The sequence below is a fragment of the Hirsutella rhossiliensis genome (genome assembly GCF_020360975.1).
Source record: "Hirsutella rhossiliensis strain HR02 chromosome Unknown scaffold00006, whole genome shotgun sequence".
Taxonomy (NCBI): domain Eukaryota; kingdom Fungi; phylum Ascomycota; class Sordariomycetes; order Hypocreales; family Ophiocordycipitaceae; genus Hirsutella; species Hirsutella rhossiliensis.
In genome coordinates, this window is record NW_025408672.1 from 951,351 (window position 1) to 971,399 (window position 20,049).

Consider the following 20,049-nt stretch of genomic DNA (forward strand, 5'->3'; position numbering starts at 1 on the left):
CGTGTATGCATCTCGGAAGTTGGTAGTCCGTACGGGGCGTCTGCTGATACCGAGGGGATTCGCGCCATTGATGCTGAGGCTCTTGCTGAGCGGGTTGATGGGTCTCAATGATCTGAGGGGATTCCGGTTCCGCCGGTCGGGTAATAGTTGGCTGCTGGATTACTACCGGTGCCGGTGACGATATAGCCGCTTTAACAGTTCCTTGGAGCAGCTTCTGTTTCACCTTATATGCCACGGTGTTTTCAGCAACCTCTTGACCAAGCAACTCGTTCTCATCCCATTCAGGAAGTTCGTTACTTGTTAGAAGGCCACATAAAGCTCGAGAGATGCTAGAGTTGGCCTTGCCCATATAGATCCCCCTAATTCTGAGAAGCGTCCGGAGTCTTGATCTAAGGCGTGGGTTGATTAGTTCGAAGTCATCATAGCTCCATCCCGTGAAGTCGTTATACAGATCCCCAAGCAGGGCAATTCCGTGGTTACGTTTATCCACCGTGTATGTTGCCACACAGCCTAAGAAGAAGCTGTTGCGGTGGACAAGGGAGGAGCTCTGGGTGATAGGTTCGTTGGAAATCCGCGTCGAAATGCCTGATCGGGAGTGAAGGGAGCTCCACGATCGTCAGGTTCCGTTCAACGAGTTGCCTGTCTTCGAGAGACACGTTGGCCGGGGTATCCTGGGCTGTTGCCGGGGCTAGTGCGGCAGATGAATTGTCAGACATATTGACAGGCTGTGTGCTGAGAAACAGGGCACAGGGTGTCAATGAGGTTATCAATGTGCGATAGGGCACGCCTAAGGGTCGCTGATGACAGCAAAGCTTAGGCACGGTTGGATAACTAGAGTGGGCTCTGATGCAGAGTCTTCGTAGCAATCCGCGCGTTGTAGCAACTATCCTACCGTCAGGAGCTCGCTTTGCAGAGCGTGACGATAGGTTAGCTCTCTTCCGTCTTGCTGTTCTGTGTCACCTTTGCCGGGCGACACTGATCAGTGTGGACAGGCTCTTCACTGCAGTGAGGTTATTCGAACTGGTTCAATTGGTTATATCTTGTGTAACTAGGGAAACGTGTCCCATACAAACTGTGTGCAAAGACCTTCCTCCCTGTGTCTCACCTCTTACTCGCACGTGACTAGCGCGGTCGATTAGTTATACGTGCGCGATCGGTGCCTAGTGCACAGGTGGATCCAACAAGGGCTGAATTAGTATCTATACGATCAAGGAGATAATTATTTAGAGCTTTACCGCGCTACCTACGCTGCTTCTGTCGCAAAGTGTAGCCGGATTTTGCAGGTCTCGGAGATATCTCCTAGCTAGAGGGGTTATAGAGGGAGCTGAAAAGCGGTGTAAGAAGCTAGAAGGAGGTGTAGAGGGTCGAGAAAGGAAGGTGTAGGGAAGAGAGGGGAAGCGGAAGTAATAGCTTCTATAGAGGTAGCGGGAGAGTAAGACGGATCTACTAGCAACGGCTGGAAAAGAGGGGTAAATGCATTAGTTCTAATAATTAATCATTTATATCGTATTATAACTTATATACTAGTACTATATAAACCACCGTTAGGCACCAGGGCGCCTATATATTAGCCGCCTATCTCTAACCTATATAGAGTTAATTGTCTAATACTATATATAACCCCGCACGCATAGCTATATAGCTAGGTATATAATCTATAGCATTATTTAATAGCCTAAGGCACTATTATAGTCTTATAGGCTAGTCGGGGTAATAGGCCTATATAAGGACCTTTATAGCTCTAATAGGCGTAGGCCTAAGGGCACTATATCTTTCGTGGGTGCTAGGTTATTATAACTAGCTATAATATATAGCTGCTAAGCTAAAAGCTAATAAATGCACTATTATATAATATTAAAAACCTAACCTATAATCTTTATCCTAAATATTTCTAGACGGAGAAACTTCTCCGAGCAAGCTATAGATATATAATAAGATAACTAATTTTACGGCCTATTATATACTCTAAATTTTAGATAGATATATATCTTAGAATTTTTACAGTTATTTATATAAGGAGGCAACTTCCGCCTAGGAAATATTATACTATGTAATTTTCATGAAGCGTGGCCTAATGTCGCTGTTCTCGGAGATATCCCTTAGTAAGAGGGACCTAGGAAGCTGAAAACACCGGTGTGGAAGAAGGAAGAAGGAGCTGAAAGGAGGTGCAGAGAGGAGGGTGGGGGCAAGAAGGGAAGTAGAAGTAGCGATAGCTTCCTATAGAGGTGGCGAAAGATAAGACGGATGTGCTGGCAACGGCTAAAAAGGAGGGGAAAACCCGGCAAAAAGCTCGGTAGTTAAGAGGACATTAGTGGCTTCTTTAAGTAGGATCTTCTTTGTTAATTGGGATGCTAGACGGATATAAAGAGGGGCGCTAGATAGAGGAAAGAAGGACAATTAAGGCAATACAACAATTACTCCCCTGCCGCTACTGCTACCCCCGCAAGAATCAAATAACTTTGCCCTGCCTATCCGACCCCTTACTTCTACTTTTACCTTCGTGCATTTTATATGCACTTCTCGCACCTCTCTTCGCGAGAGTAATCATAAGTGCTAAATATTCAACGTCTTATTTATATTCATCCTTGCTTTTTCTAGGATAACTAGATCTGCTACGAACATCTCTATTCCCCGGATTCTTATATTGCCTAGTTTATTTACCTGCTCCCTATTTATATCCTTTCCGGGATCATCTAGAGAGCTGCCATGGCACTTAGAATATTGTCGACGTTGTTTAAACATCCAACAGTAGACGAAACTTCGTCTATCGTAAAAGGAATTATGCTAACCTTTATAATTATTTCGGCAATCTCTTATTAAATGTCGGCTCGAACACTATCTTGACCAAAAGCCGTTTCCTCTGGCTAACCCTCCTATGTGGTACCAGCCTCGGATTATTAGACAAATAGAGTTTTTATTTAAAAGCTCGGAAGTTCTCTCCGATGGTAGAAGAGATAATGTTGGAAAGCCCTTCAGACTCTTGTCAGAACTCGGCGAAGTGTTGGTGTTACCGTCGCTATTTGCAAATGTTATTGGCAACAATACACGTCTTAATGCTCATAAAGCTCGGGCAGAGGTGAGAAACTAAACCAACTTTATATCACAACGTATTACTGACTATAAGTAGCAAGTTCATAGCTATTTACCTGGTTTTGAGCCGTTCCGGTTTATTCAAGATGAGTCTCGAATTTTGCACACAGTGATTAAGAAGTGGCTGAAAGGAGGAATCTCGGTACGTTGGCCCGGTCTTCAATATCTCAATGGTTTCTTTAATAATATATCAAGACGCTTTAGTTAAGCCGCTTTCATCCGAAGCGGAGCTAGCTACCAGAATGCTTCTCGGCGACTGCTTAGGTAATTCTTTCGCCAAGAGTTGTATAGGCTGTATTGACAGGACATATTAGAATGGCGCGAGTGCAAACCTTTGAATCTATTCTCGACCTAATAGTCCGCATGACATCTGGTATCTTCCTGGGCGACGACATCGGCCGCAACGAAGACTGGTTAAGGATCACCAGCGAGTATACATTTCACAGCCTCGAAGCAATCGTAAAGATCAACCTTGTACCTAGGCCGCTTCGGGGCATGCTTCACTGGTTCTTTGCAGATTGCAAAAAAGTGAGGCGATGTTATGCCCAAGCGCAGGAGTTCTTGAGACCTATTGTCGAAAATCGAAATACGAAAAGGAGCCAGTTCAAGACTGGAGACAAGTTTAAACCGATATTCAATGACAGTATCGATTGGGCCGAGCACGAGAGCAACGGTCATTCCTACGAACCGTCCGCCTTCCAACTCATACTATCATTTACAGCAACACATAACACAACGGACCTTTGCACCTATACGTTAGCCCTGCTGGCCAGCAACCCAGAATTATTTGAACCAGTGCGCAGAGATATGGTCGACACCCTTCGGTCGCATGGATGGAAGCAAGGGGCGCTCGATGATCTGAAATTGCTCGATAGCGCGATAAAAGAGGCGCAGCGTCTAAAGCCTATCGATTTAGGTGAGGCCACCGAAAATTACAGCCATGTTTATTTCGTGCTGATCATTTTAGTGACAATGAGCCGAATCGTTTCCGAGAATACTATCATTGCCGGCGATTTGAAGATACGTAAAGGTGAACGAATCGCTGTCGACGTCTCCAGTATGATGGATCCAGCCATTTATGGAAACCCAGAAAATTTTGATATCTATCGCTTTGTCCACCTGAGCGAGAAACCGGACTGGACGAAGCGCGGCTTGTATCAACAAGTGCGGAACATCTAGGATTTGGCCACGGATTTAATGCTTGTCCTGGTCGGTTCTTCGCTTCCAACACGGTTAAGGTGGCTTTATGTTTCTTAATATTGAAGTACGACTGGAGACTTGGGTCGGGAAGCGACGTGAAGCCACTTATTATTGGCCTTATTAGAACCACTAATCCAAAGGCAGCGTTATTATTCCGACGCCGAAATGCAGAGATAGACCTCGGAAGCCTGCTTTGATAATGGTATTGCTCTGGGGAATTCACACTTGCGACGTACGTTATAAAGAAATAGTTGGTACGTACGACGCTTGCGCGAACTTTGCGTCTTCATTAAGGGGACATTAGCCTCAAGGAAACGCTTTTGACCATTGTCGCTCAAGCAATAAACAGCCATGAGTGCGTAGGCACACTCGGTGATTGTGGGCAGCGCATCGTTGCTGGTCATCGATTTGCGCTCTCTTTTTTGGCAGATTCATTGTGCAGTAATAAAAGTAAGCCGTAAATCAAGGCCGTGACTAGGGAGCACATACTTCTGCCTAAAGAGCCCAAAAATTAGGGCAGTGTGGCTAGTTAAGGCGCAGCGCCGATACCGCATAATTAGGTGCGTATGTTGGCTCGTCTTAAGGAATTTTCCGATGATCTGCCGGATCCCGTGACCCGCCGGACTTACACGCGACCGTAAGTTAATAGACATCAATCCATAATAACTCCATAGCAACGGGGCCAAATTTTCTCTAACTTAAAATGTAATAAAAAAGCGACTACGAGATATATATCATCCTATTTCGTAGTCGTTAAGCTATTATTGTCACGACCAACGAGGGTCTTAAAGACCCAACAAGGGTCCCAGTGGGCCACAGACTAATGTATAGCTATTGAAGGTTGGGCTCACGCCCACACGCACTAACAGGCGCGCCCCTCATCCCTATAAGCGGAGACGATGCCATCGCCGCATCCGGAGGCACCGAATGCGGTAGTTAACCTAAGGGATGCTAAGGAAGTCACTTAACGGATCCGGATAACCGTAAGCTGCCGGATTAGTAGGGAAACCTATTCCCCCCGTACTTCGTATATATATATATAGTCACACCTACGGACTCCCTCTTTTAGGCAGGACAGAGCAATATACACCCTCTTTCTTTAATGCAAAGACCTAATAACTAGCAATAATTATAGTCGCTTACTATTCCGCTGCGGCCGTCCTGAGCTCCGATATACTACTACTATCTCCCGATTACTCTTAATAGCTAGAAAGGTCTTTAGGCACGAGGTGTTCGGCCTAGCGGAATCCTTGCCTTCTTTGCTAAGTCGTGCTATAGCTAATCTAGCGCTTGCGATATTACCGGAAGCTCTAATAGTAACGGAGGAGCGACGATTATTTCGTTTAGAATTCCTAGACTCTTCTCTTATAGGTTAAAGGCCCTAGCTAGCTTTACTACCCCTATTACGGCCTTTCCTAGTAAAGACGCCCGAAGTCGTTATAAAGCTATTAGTTAGCCTCTTTCTCTTACTTTCTAGCTTCTTTTTCCTATAATTTTCGCTCCCTTTTCTTCTCTCGCTACTTCTTTCTTTCTAACGGGACCTCTTTTTATTCTTCCGCCTTCTACTATTACTAACCCCTCTAGGATTCCTTTTAAAGAGCCTCCTCTTTCTTTTAGGCCTCTATTATAGCTTTCTCCTCTTAAGCTTAGGCTACTTTTTACGGGCTAAAGACTAAAGTAAAGTTAGGATCTATATAGTTAAAGAGGTAATCTTTTAAAGCGGTACTATACTACCTACGCTACTTCTTATAAATTATTACCTTATAGAGTCCCTTATTCTTATATCTAAGTAGCTTAACCTCGGATTTAAGGCTTTTAAGAGTGCTCTTTAGCCTCTAAGTATTAACTTTTAAATCTATAGTAGATTTATTAACTACTTTATTAATAAGCCGTCGTAATTCTTAAGTAGTAGGCTATTATAATACTAGTAAGTCTTTTAAACCGCTGCCTATATTAAAATCGTCGGTTTTCTTCTTTATAATTTATAATAGGACGACTTTAAGATTAAAAGGTAGGAGCCTAGTCTATATCTACTTACTTTTAATATTCTTTAAAAGAAAGACGCCTTAAATATATTCTAAAATAAGGTCTAGAACTCGCGCTTAAATAGCCTAACGAGCCCTTAAGACTTTACTATCTATTAGATAAGCTAATTTATATATACTATTAATAGAGGGCTAAATAGGGATACGTTTAAGGGCTAGAGCTTATAAGTAAAGTAAGGAGGAAATACTACTATAATAATCTAATACTAATCGTACTACTTTAGAAAGTCTATATTAATATAGCTAAAGTATTTATTAGTAATAAAAAGGTAATAATTACGTCCGTTTTATACTTTTACTTTAGTAAACGGATTCTTATTATTAATTTATACTAAGGACCTATTAAAGGTATCTAGAAAGCTACTTATTCTAAGCGGCTAGAAACTATAGCTTATTCCGTTTAAGTAAAAACTAACTACCTACCTTTCTTCCTCTTTAAGTTTATATTTAACTTAGTACTTAATAATTAGTAAGGTAAATTATCTTACTAAATAATATAGTTATTATAGAGTATACGTACCGCCCTAGCGCCTAGGTACGCTAGCGCGCCCGGGCGTATCCTTAATATATATAGTTAATTAACGAAGCTATTACTTAGTTAATTTCTGTCTTCCTTTACGTATACGTATACTTTTCGGCCTCTACGTAGTAGAGGGGTTAGTAGTATATCTACTACTTTAGCCTACCCTCTAGCTAAGACCCTAATAATAGTATCCTATTATATCCTTAAAATTTACCTTAGACTATTAATACCTACCTTTTAGTAGTAGATATAAGCTAGTTAGGGATTAGGTTAAGCGCGCTAGTAGTCCTCCTAAAGGTCCTCTTCTTATCTAAGTTAAAGGCGCTAGTTACTATCGCTTAGGCTCGCTAATAGATTTCTTTAAGGAGTATATCTTAAGTCGTTTCTACCTTAAAGCGGCCCTAGCTCTCTTAAGCCTAGAAGGCCGCCCTAGCCTCTTCTCCTTTCTTTCTCTTTTTCTAAGGCTATAGTTATAGCTCTTTACCTCTTTACTAGCCTTTTAGTTAGTATAGCCTCTACCTATCCCTTAGCTTAGGGCCTTACCTTTACTACTTAGCGCTCTTAAAAACCTCTTAGGCCTTACTAAGTAAGAGCCTTAAATACTATCTTATACCTTTTATAGTTTTAAATAAGTATAGCTCTACGCTAGGTATATATCTTAATAAAGCGCGTACTAAATAAAGATCTCTTTAGTCTTTAATTAATATATATCCTTACCGCCTTTATATATTAATACTTTATATTAGCTATATATCGCTTTTATACTATAGTACTTAGCGATATATTTTATTTAATAGTACTTAAAGTACTAGCGAACTATATGCCCCTACCTAGGGCCGCTACTATAGCGGCCTAGGTCTAAGGCTAGGGCGTTAGCTAAAGAGGAAGGCTTTACTTAAAGGCCTTTAAAACTATATCTATAATAATAGACTTAATATTACTTAGGGTTAGGCTTAGTAGCGCCGCCGCCCTTACTTTAGTAGCTAGGAGCCTTTATATAATATTTTTAATAAAGTTATAAGTAGCTCCTTATATATATTTAGTAATATTAGCCTTTACTTTATTTTTAGTAATTTACGTAAAATCGCTTTAGTTTAGTCCTAAGCTTATTATATTACTATATTCCTATTATAATTAAAAATAATATTTAGTAGTTACTTACTTTACTAACTACTATTAAGTTACCTCTTATCTTACCCTTATCTTAAGGCTATTATACTATCTTAGTATAGGGGTAACTAGGTATAAGGAATCTAATAAGATTATTTATTTTAATTTTAGCGCTATAGCTAGCTTAGGACTATTATAAGGCTTTATAAGAGTCTTTTCTTTTAGTAAACCGATTAAAAACGCTAATAAGCTAATCTTTTCTAAGCTTATAGCTAGTCTAGCCTATATCTAAGGTTTTAAAAAATACTTATTAATACTCTAGGTTAAAGTCTATAAGCTAAGTATTATAAGCTATGCCTATAAAGGGCTAAGGTTATACTATAACGACCGTACTAAAGTTAGGCTAAAGTAAACCTACGTATAGGTAGAGCTCGACTCGAAATTAGGCCGAATAGCACTTAAATATAAGTCGAGCTAAGGACTAAGGAAGATAGATAACTAACGTAACTAAGATAGAGTTTTCCTCCTTTCTCCTTAGCTTTAGATAAATAATTATTCGGCCCTATACTACTATACCAAGTATATACTAGCCCTTAATATATCTAAAGCTCCTTTTCGATAAGGCTATAAAGCCTAGAAAGAGATCGGACCGAAAGGATATAATATAGATATCCTAACGACCTAGAAAGGGGAGAATAGGCCTAAGGACGGCAAGGAGTAGCGATAGGAGGGCCTAACGCCCGGCTAATAATAAAGTAAGCGATACTCTCGCTATAGGTAAGAAAGGTAGAGATAAGGTATTAGGTAATATAGAGCTAATTATAAATATAGGAACTAATTAGCTAGATTAAGAGGATATACTAAAGGATAGATAAACTAATAAGAATAGGTATATAAAAAGGGGCTAGGGGCGAGATAAGTAGTTTAATACTGCCCTTAGGGGCAACGGGGGGCTAGCGACGCTAACGACTAAGGGGGGGATAATAGGAAAGAATAGCTATAAAAAGCCTCTCCTAAGCCTAGGAAAATTTAACGGATAACGACGGTACTATACCCTATAAGTATAATATATATAAGAAAAGTATAAGATTAATAAAGAATTCTTCTTAAGCTTAAGGGAAATCTTCTACCTTATTTATAATTACCTAAACGCCGGGCTATAATAAACGGTCGCTATATACTATAAAATAAAAGTAGAGAAGAGCTACGATTAAAAGGAATTCCTAAAATACCTTAACTTAATCTACCTTAATATAGATATTTAGTTCAGGCGGCGCGATCTAGATAATAAAATAAAGGAGAGTTAAACGTTTCTAGTATTCCTCCTAAAGTTTAAGTAAAGACTCTTTAAGGCTAAAGGCGGGTCTTAGCTATACGACGTTTAGATCGTCTTCCTAGAGGGGGCTCTAAGAATCTAGCTCCGCGAGGCGTTAGCTATAGTTAACCTCCTTATATTAAGCTTCGCTACTTATACTAATTAGGTAGTATAAATAGCGGCTAAGCTAGAGAGGGTCTAGTAAATAAGATAACCCTCCTTAAACTAAAGGAGATTAGCGGATATATACCCCTAGGAAAGGAAGGATAAAAATAAGGATACCTTAATAATTAGTATTAACGCTTTAAATAAATAAAAAGAAGGGTAAAGCTAGCTAGAGAATTAAATATACTTTAACTATAGAGTAAAAGGATATATCGCGCTCTATTATAAAAAGAAGAGGTAGGAACCTTAGAGGGTAGGCGTAATAAAGGAAGAGAGGGGCGCTAAGAATAATAATAACTTAGAAAAAGGGGAACCTTAGTATAAAGTTAAGTACTAAAGGTAAAAGAAAAATAATAAGAAGCTTAGAAGTTAATAAAGGACTACCTTATACTAAGCTTAGTAACGCTAAAGGTAAGTATTCTCGCGAAGAGAGATATAAGAAGTATATATAAAATGTATAAAGGTGAAAGTAAAAGTAAGGGGTCGGATAGGTAGGGCAGAGATGTTTAATTCTTACGGGGGCAGCAATTACGGTAGGGGAGTAATTATTATATTGCCTTAATTCTCTTTCTTTCCTCTATCTAACGCCTATCTTTATACCCGTCTAGTATCTTAATTAATAAAGAAGATCCTGCTTAAAGAAGCTACTAATGTCCTCTTAACTACCGAGCTTTTTACCGGTTTTTTCCCTCCTTTCTAGCCGTTGCCGGCATATCCGTCTTATCTCTTGCTACCTCTATAGGAAGCTATCGCTACTTCTACTTCCCCTCTTACCCTTACCCTCCTCCTTTTAGCTTCTTCTTTAAAACCTGTTTTTTAGCTTCCTTAGTTCCCCTTACTAAGGGATATCTCTAAGAACTACGAAATTAGGCTACGCTTCGCGATATACCCCCTTAGCTATAGCCTGCCCTTATAGTAAGGGCATAGCTAATACGGCTTCGGGCTAGTAAGCGTATAAAGGAGGTCTTAGTCTATACTTATCCCTTACTCGAGAAATCTAGGTTTTAGCCCTAGGCTCTTTTAGACCTACTTTAAGAAAAAGGGGCCTAAGGAGGAAATTAAGTCCTATAAGAAAGGGGGGCTTCTCTAAGGATAAGTCCCTAAAAAGGGGCCTTTAAGAAAAATAAGTCCTAATTAAGCTAAGGGCCCTCCTTTAAGATAAGTCCTAGTTCCTCTCTTTAGCTATAAACGTTACTTTCTTATACGTTCTATTAGCTCCTCTCGTAGACTCTTAGGCGGGCCTCTAAGGATAGCTTCTTATAGACGTCTTCTAGCCTAATTTACTATAAAAAGACAGCTAGCTTCTACTTTAGTAAGGGCTTTATAAGACCGTTGGCTTTTATCGTTACCGTTAAAACCTAACAGACGGAAATAAGTCCCCTTTAAACCTCTTAGCGTAACTAATACTAGTAGATATCGATATACTATAGCCGGGTCGATAGCTTACTATTTTCCTTTATAAGAATTCGTATAGTCTATATATTATCGTATTCTATAGCTAACGGGGTCGGAATTTATAGTCGTAAAGATATAAGTAGCTAGCTAAGGAAAATCGCTTCTTTTAACGCTTCTAAAAGAGCTAGTAGCTCTACCTCCGTACTTAAAGTCGTAACGGTAGCTTACTTCGAAGCTCTCTAAGCAATAGTTCCTTTAAAAAGGGATATAATATACCCCTATAAGCTTTTTCTATCTAAGGAATTATCTATAAAGGACGAATCGCTTAAATAGAGGAAGATTTTAGTAGCTATTTTCTTCTTTCCTTGCCCTCCTAAGCGTAGACTATATAATCTCATTAAATAGAGATAAAGGATAGCTCGGTCTATTACTTCTTAGTGCCTAGGGCTAGGATTTTAGTTATACCTAGCTAGCTAGGAGACCGTAAAAGAGATATCCGGTCTAGTAGAAATAGCTAAAAAAAGTAGGGAGCCTACCTTCTATTAATATCGGTGTTTCTCTTACTCCCTAGCTTAAAAGGACGGATTAAGTAAAAGCTCTTTATCTAATATAGGCGTAGAGGGAAGCTTCTTATCGAGGGAATTAGGGAGGAATTTATAAGCGACCTTATTAATATAGGCGTCCTAGGTAAGCTAGATAGTCTATTAGGACCTATTCTAAAGGATTCGAATCCCTAGGAACTACTTTAGCTCCCCTAGCCTAGTTATCTTATACCTTTATTATAGGCCTTTTATAGCCTCCTTAGTAGTTACTTCTTCCTTTTTTAGGTAGGCCTAGATAATATTATCTACGTAGAAAAAGACTATAAATTTACCCTTCTATATTATATACGGTTCCTAAGGGACTTTCTTAAAGCCTAGGGCTTCTAGGGAACCTATTAAATGCTATTACTAAAGAAGGGGTGATCTTCGTAGTCCGTATAGAGCTTTCCTAAGCCGTAGAACCTTTCCTAGCTATTAGAAACTAGGAGGAAGTCGTATATAGATAACTTCTTTTTCTTTGAGAGGGCAGTTAACGAAGGCGTTAACTATATCTATCTAATCGAGCTCGAGGTCGAATTCTACTACTATAGCTATAAGGGTCCGAAAAGATATCCCTACTAGGGTAGTTGCCCTAGTAGGAAGATCCCGTTTTTCCTACTAGTTCCTATAGATAACTAGCTAGGCCTTATACTTCTAAAGGAAGCTATGTTTATTAGTCTTATAGATAAAGACCTACTTATAGCTAAGGACCTGTTTTCCTCTTACTTTTTCCTTAAGGACCTCTTCGAAAGACCCTATCTCTTTATATAATGCTAGGTAGTCTTTCTAGGCCTAGAAAAACTAGTCTCTAAAAGGGTGTTTTTCTAGCTGCTTTTAGTTTACTAGTAGGTCTAGGAGGTCTCTTTTATATACCTTCCTTGCTAATAGTAGCTTAAAAAGCCGGCCTGCTATAAATGCTCTATAGGAACCGTCTTCTATAAGCGTTAGATAGAAGTCGGAAAAACAATCGAAATAAGGGAGAGGTTAGTCTTCTTTTATATCGGGCCCTATACCTTCCTTTGCTTCTCGAAGCAGGGATAAAAAGGCAGCTAGGTAATCCTTCTAGAGAGGTGCCTTTCCTACCCCCTTAGGGGTCGAGATAGGAAGACTAACTAAAAAAGCTGCTTCTAGATCTTCTTCTTACGTAGGAGGAGGCATAGGGAGGTAGGCGTATTTTAGCTCTACCGCTTTCCTATAGTCTCCTTCTTCGTTTAGATTATCTAATCTAGCAGCTTCCTCTTTAAAGTCGGCGTTATCCTCGACTACTTTAACGTCGGTTTCTTCTTTTATTTCCTTGTCTAAGGCCTCTTCTTATAACTATTAGGAAGGGGGGATTTAGATCTTTTAAATTAGCTAACGTTATAAGAGTAAGAGGGGCTATTAATCCCTCTTTCCGTCGAAGAAGCTAGATTTATCGAAAATTATATCCCTAGTTATAATAACCTTCTATAAAAGAGGAATCTAGATCTAGAAGATATTTATAGAATTATAGCCGATAAGGTAACTAATAAAGGCTCTAGGATTAAGCTTTCTTTTCTTCTTCCTTTTTAGCTATATATAGGTAGTTATAGCGTATGCCTTATAGCCGTAGGCACGAAGGTAGACTAGCGAGGCCCTCTTCTTCGTAAAGAGCTCGAGGGGGGATTTCTAGTCTATCCCTTAGTTTAGTTCCCTAAGGTCCTTAGGGTCCCTAGGGGTCCGGTTCTAAAGGTAATAAGCGGTCTTAACGACTTCCCTCTAAAGGTCGTATAGAAGCCTTATAGTAAGTCTTATTATACGGGCCCTTTCTATTATAGCACCCCCTAATCTTTCTGCCCCTCCGTTCTAGGCCTAGGTATTTAGTGCTAATAGGAGGGGTAAAATGCCCCTTTTTTAAAGCTAATTTAAGATATCCTTCGTAAATAGCTCTCCGTTAAACCGTATCTTCTTTACCTCGTAGCTAAAGTAGGATTTTATCTAGTTAACGAAGTCCCGGAGGGTAGACTAGTTATACTTACTTAGGTAGGTCCGTAAGAAATAAGGGAAAACCATCCCTAAAAAAGCGTCTATAAAAAACATTACCCTAACGAAGCTTTCCTAGTCCTTAGAGACGTCGGTCTAGTCGACCTAAATTTCCTTATATAGCTAGTCCGGCCGTAAAGGGGTTCGTCTAGAAATTCGTCTCTTAGTCTTTCCTTAGCCGTAGTATTCGTATTCGACGGTCTTTAGGCCCCTTATTCGTACGCCTTATTATTAGCCTAGCTTATATAAAGCTAGGGGGCCCGGGTAACTAAGTCGTGCGTGCTAAAGAAGACCGTCTCCTTAGGCTGCTAGAAGAGGGTCCTTTAAACCTACCCTCCTTCGAGCAGGGAAAGCTAACTTCTCGAGAGATTCCTTCCTAAGGATAGGTCGGAATTCGAGAATAAATTAACCGAATTTCTCCTCGATAAGCCTAATAGTCTAATTCTTCTAGACTAGCCTTATAGGCTTAGACGTTATATCCTAAAAGATTCCTTTCTCTCGAAGAAAGCGGAAGGAAATTAGGCTCGTTAAGAATCGAGGGCAAAAAGCTACCCTTTTTCGTCGAAGAATTCGTATAGGCCCGTTAGGTAATTTTATCGTAAAATTTACCCTTCCGTATCCCTCTATCTATACGGTTAATTCCCCGGCAATAAGGTATTCCCTCCGTGCCTTCTTAAAGGACCGGAATCGTAAGAGAATATTATAGATATTAAGGGAAGCACTAGAGTTAAGGATAGCTGATTTTCGTAGGGGATAGTCGGAGGGTCCTAACGGGTGGTCTTACTAATCCGTAGGGAAGATAAAGGCCGGATTTACTATACTAACGATTTTTCCTCGAATTTATAGTAGCGTCGTTAGTTACTATTTCTTAGTAACCCGAATCTCGTCTATCTTCTTTTATAATAAGGGTCCTCCTAAGAGACTATTATACTATTTCTTATAGCCTCTTTAAAGGGTTAACTCCTTTAGGTCGGTTTTCCTCGAAGACCTACTAGTATTATAATAACCGATAGCCTAGGGATTTATAGGCTAGGCAGCCGTTTCGTTTAGTCTTTCGTTTCTTCGAGGAATCCTCGTCCCGATCTAGTAGGTCTGCTTAAAAACCCCCCCTTTTTACACCTTATTGCTGATTTTAACGAGGTTCGATTTCGACTAGTTCCCTGACTTTTCGACTAACGGACTAAAAGGTCTATTAGGGACTAGTCGGGCCGGACGGACTAACGGGGCCGGGCCCGGAGCAGCAAGTAGAGCCGGGGCCGGGACTAGTGCAGCCGTTAAAGACAGGGTTAAGGCTCTCGAGGGAGGAGGAGCCAGAGGGGCAGCAGCCGTAGCAGTAGCAGCGGGGGCCGCAGCAATAAGGGCTGCAGCAGCTGCAGGGGCAGTAGGTCGAGCTGTCTAGGTCGAGTGCTAGCTACGAAGGAATAAGACTGCTTACTATTATACTCTAGCAGCCTCTTTATTTAGTTCCCGGCTAGCTTCTTAAAAGATAGTTAAGTAACCGTTACTAATAAGCTTTATTAGCAGAGATATATCCTATAGCTACTAGCCGGAAAGAGCTTCTATTAGGAAGTATTAGTTAGCTTCCTCGAGGATTTCTTCCTACTTAGCTAGCTACGAAGAAGCTAGTAGGTTCCTAGCAGAAAAGACTCCTAGGTATACCGTATAGGTCTTCCTAATACGGTTAGTTATATAGCCCCTCGAGGGAGCTATCGAGGTCTTAAGCTTTAAAAGCTACTGCCTAGGAGTCTCTTCTTCTTAAAGAGAGATTAGCTTTATAGCACTAATAGATTCCGTTATTACCGTACGAGCAGTAGTTAGTAGCTTTGTCTCGTAAAGGTATTCCTTACGGTAACTCTTATAGTTACCTAAGGTAGTAGAAAAAGCTCTCTACTATACGGAGGTTAGCTTAGAGAAGAGGGAAGCTCCTTCTATAAATTCCGTTGCTCTAGGATAAAAAGGGGGCTCGAGAGGGTCCTACTTATTAGAGAAGATTAAATTATAGATAGTTCTATCTATACGAGCCCATAGCTCCTTTACCTACTTATCCTAATCTTAGGGCTCTATAAGAATCGTCCTACGGACCGTAGGGGCGGCAGAGGAATCGTTTTTCGATATTATTATAGGGGAAGGGTAGAAAAGTCGGTTAAAAATCGGCTTTTCTAGTAAGAGGGGTAAAAGGAAGCTACGAGGGATATAAGAAAGGTGCCTTTTATAGCAGCCGGAAGGTATAGGAATACTATTCCTCCCGGGCTTATAACTCTCGCGAAGAGAGATATAAGAAGTATATATAAAATATATAAAGGTAAAAGTAGAAGTAAGGGGTCGGATAGGCAGGGCAGAGATATTTAATTCTTATAGGGGCAGTAATTATAGTAAGGGAGTAATTATTATATTACCTTAATTCTCCTTCTTTCCTTTATCTAACGCCCCTCTTTATACCTATCTAGCATCTTAATTAATAAAGAAGATCCTGCTTAAAGAAGCTACTAATATCCTCTTAACTACCGAGCTTTTTACCGGTTTTTCCCCTCCTTTCTAGCCGTTACCGGTATATCCGTCTTATCTCTCGCTATCTCTCGCTACTTCTACTTCCCCTCTTACCCCTACCCTCCTCCTTTTAGCTTCTTCTTTAAAACCTATTTTTTAGCTTCCTTAGTTCCCCTTACTAAGGGATATCTCTAAGAACTATAAAATTAAGCTACGCTTCGCAATAAGTATTAATAGGAAGAAGGGACTTAACGCGCTTATAGATACTAGCTATAATTACTATACTATAGTAAGTAAGAGAGTAATAATAGTTATAAATACCTCTCGCTAATAAGAAGAGAAGATAATTAAGGCTATTCTTAAAAGATATTCTAGCCCTATAGATAAAAGGAATTATAGTATTTAAAATAGATATTAACGGCTATATAGAATAAACTTTTATATATATAGTCCTTAAGCTAAGCTACGATATATTCCTAAGGAGGCTATAGATAAAGAAGAACTAAGTAATATATAACGTAGCGGGGGATTAGATTTAGTATAGTAAGGCTAAGATCTAAATAGGCCTATAAGGATCGGAAGTAGTAAAGAAGGTAAAATAGATTTAAGGGGAAAGGATTATTAGCGCGGTAGTATTTATAGCGGAATATTAAAGGGAGAGGGCGGTAAGGATAATAAAGGAAGATAGAGGATAGTTAATATCTAAGTAATTACGATAAAGGATATAAAGAGAGCGCTCTAGCTAAAGATAGCGGTATACTTAGCGGACTATATCTTAAAGTAAGCGCTAGATATATACCTAGACCTCTTTATACCTAAAAAGGCTTTAAAGATACCCTTATATAGGCTAAGGGTAAACTATAAGATTAACTTAATACTAGATAAGGATAAGGTAGAGCCCCCTTACTATAAGGACCCCTTTATAATATATTAAGGAAGAACTCTTAATACTAAGGAAGACCTTAAGCGAGCTAATAGAGGTAAACCTAATCCGCTTAAGTAGCTCCTTAGCATGGCCTTAGTACTCTTTACCTAAAAGTTAAATAGTCGCTTATAATTTTACTATAACTACTAAGCCTTAAAAGCGATTATAAAAAGGATAAGTACGCGCTACCCTTAATTATAAAGATATTATAAATACTTATAAAGGTAAAGTAGTTTATAAAGCTTAACGTTATAGTAGTATTTTATAAGATTTAGATAGTAAAGTACTATAAGTTTAAGATAGCCTTTTAAATAAAGTTTAAATTATTTAAGTAATAGGTATACTTATTTAGCTTAATAGGGACGCTAGCTACCTTTTAATAATATATTAATAAGGTACTAAGGGAATACCTATATAAGTTTATTATAGTATATATAGATAACGTTTTAATCTACTTATTAAGGTCTCTTTAAAACTACTAATAAAAGGTAGTAAGGGTACTTTAAAAGCTATAAAAGGCAGGCCTAACGCTAGACTTAAAGTAGTATAACTTTATAATAAATAAGGTTAAGTACTTAAGCTTTATTATATAAGTAAAGGGTAAAGTTTAATATAACCTAGAGAAGATCTAAGTAATATAGATATAGTAGGTACCTTAGAATATAAAAGGAGTCCGGAGCTTCCTTAGCTTCGCGAACTACTACTAAGTCTTTATACTACTCTATATAAAGGTATTAGTATACCTAGATAGCCTTTATAAAAAAGGCGCGATCTTTAAGTAGATAGATAAGTACTAAGTAGTATTTAAGTTTATTTAAAACGCCTTTATAACGCCTAATACTATAACTTTATAACTTAAAAGAGAATATACCTAGAAGCAAACTAATTTAAATATATAATAAGGGGGCGCTAATATAGATAGGGCCGGATAGTATATAATACTTAGTAGGATTCTTCTTAAAGAGACTAAACCTAGCGGAGTATAACTACTTAATCTATAATAAGGATACTTATAATTATATAGTACTTAGACTTTTAAAGAGTAGAACTTTAAAATATACTTACTTTTATAATACTAACTAACTATAATAACTTAAGGCATTTTATAATAAAGAAGAAGTTGTGACGGCCTAGCACCGTCACACCCCCTTTGCATACATGACCCACATGTTGCTGAGCCAACGGCCCACACGTACGGAAGGCATATTTAGGAGAGGACACCCAGTTGTATTGTTCTGTTCTCCTTTCTCTCTTCTTCAGCAGAATCTTCGTAATAGAGTCCACAGCCTTCTGGCTCAGTCCGTGACCGTCACACTATTCTGCTCTCTACCACGCCATCGCTGCCGAGCGATTCATAAGAACGCCACGACTTTACCCCATGCCAAGACTGCGCTCGGCCGGCCCACTTGAACAGGACACGGCCCTCCATAGATCGCAGCTCCCGACCCGTCTTACCAAGCATCGAAGATCAAGACCAAGACCAAGACCAAGACCAAGACCAAGACCAAGACCAAGACCAAGACCAAGACCAAGATCAAGATCAATACCAAGACCAAGACCAAGACCAAGACCAAGACCAAGATCAAGACCGAGATCAAGACCAAAGAAACAGTTCAGGGACCATCGAATCGCACATAACCATCCAGGAAGGACAGGGACCTAAAATGGCTGACAGAACCAATCAGGAGGGCAGCAGCGGCTTGTTCACCGAATTGTCTCCCGAGCAGAGACAGCAATTAACCGACCACATCAGCCGAGAAGTGGCCCGTTTGGTCGCCCAAGTACGAGTGACCGAGCCAAGAGACAGCCAATATGGTGAAGATGAAGTCAGCACACCAGGCCAACGGGAAGGAACAGCCTTTGACGACCGCGAAGAATTCCGGCCGTCAGGATATGCGGCCCTTTTAGCCTTCCGGAGATATGAGTCGATGGATGGCACCAACCCAAACTATAGAGAGGGACGGAAACGTCGGGGAGAGAAACCACCATGTTCTCCGGCGAAGGACTCCCTCGTTTGAAAGCTGGATTAAGCAAGTAGAGGCAAGTTCGAGGAGGACAACGATACTTTCGCCTCTGAGAAGACGCGGATCAACTTCGTGATTACGCGTCTCGAGGGCACCGCGTATAAGACCGTAGAAGGACGCCACCACTCGCTGACTCGGCCTTTCACAACATTGGCCGAACTAATCCAGGTCCTCCAGACAGCGCACACAAACCCAAACAAAGGCGCCGACGCCCGCGCCCAGCTGCGTGTCTGCAAATACGATTGGAAGAAGGACTTCAATATTTTCTTGGGAATTCAACTCCATGTACGAGGCGGCGGGGTACCAACCTTCAATGCAGAAACAGACCCTGTGGGACTCTCTTCCTGCTCCGGTCAACCAAGCGGTGGTCGAGAGGGTCTACGATACGAAAGTGCGCTACGAGGACTTCTGTGAGTCAGCACAGCACCAGGTGTTCGTGGCCCGCCACAACTTTTCCGAAGCGCAAAAGAAGCGCAACCACTCTAGTAGTAGTGGTGCCCGAGGGGTTCGGAACAATGGCGGCAACCGTAACAATGCCCGTGGTCGCCACCGGGAACAAACTGGCAACGAAGGGGCTAGCCGGGAAGCTGGAGGGAACCGTATCTCCGAGGAAGAGAGGGAACGTCGCCGCATCAATAACCTGTGCTACCGGTGCGGAGAATCTGGGCATATCGCCCCATTCTGTCGCACCCGCAACAACAACACCCGGAAAGGCAACCACGAAGACCGTGGAGAGCAGGCGGCCCCAGTCAGCGCAGCGACAACCAACACCGCCACGGGCAAGGGCAAGGTTTGCGACCCAGACTCGAGCAGTTCGGAGTCGGAAAACGAGTAGGCCAGGACAAAGTCTCGTTCCTGGCCGACTTGGTGTCTGTGATTGGAGCGGCGGATTTGGACAGACTCATAGGGGGCAAACAGCTGACAATCTCATCTCGCCTTAAATTGAACAACATGTCTATTCTCATTCGTGCCCTTGCAGACACCGGAGCGAGTATGTATCTCGCCATTAACCATAGGTTAGCGAGAAGAGCGGCCTCACAACTTGGGGCCCAGAGGAAGAGGCTTGATCAGCCAATTCACCTAAAGGATTACGCGGAGTCAAGCACAAACACCCGATCAAGGAGGTTTTTTATGGACTTCGAGATTGATGGACGACTCTAAAGAACTTACCATTCTTGGTCGTCCGGA

General features: G+C 40.7%; 1 protein-coding gene across 1 annotated transcript; it reads left to right on the top strand.

Annotated features, from left to right (window-relative positions):
• Positions 1–3,897: 3,897 nt before the first annotated feature.
• Positions 3,898–4,269, top strand: HRG_06319 (cytochrome p450 domain-containing protein; the record flags this gene model as incomplete). Its single annotated transcript, XM_044864790.1, has 3 exons — positions 3,898–3,917; positions 3,966–4,006; positions 4,058–4,269. 3 exons carry the CDS (start codon positions 3,898–3,900, stop codon positions 4,267–4,269), a joined length of 273 nt encoding a protein of 90 aa, XP_044719730.1.
• Positions 4,270–20,049: the final 15,780 nt, after the last annotated feature.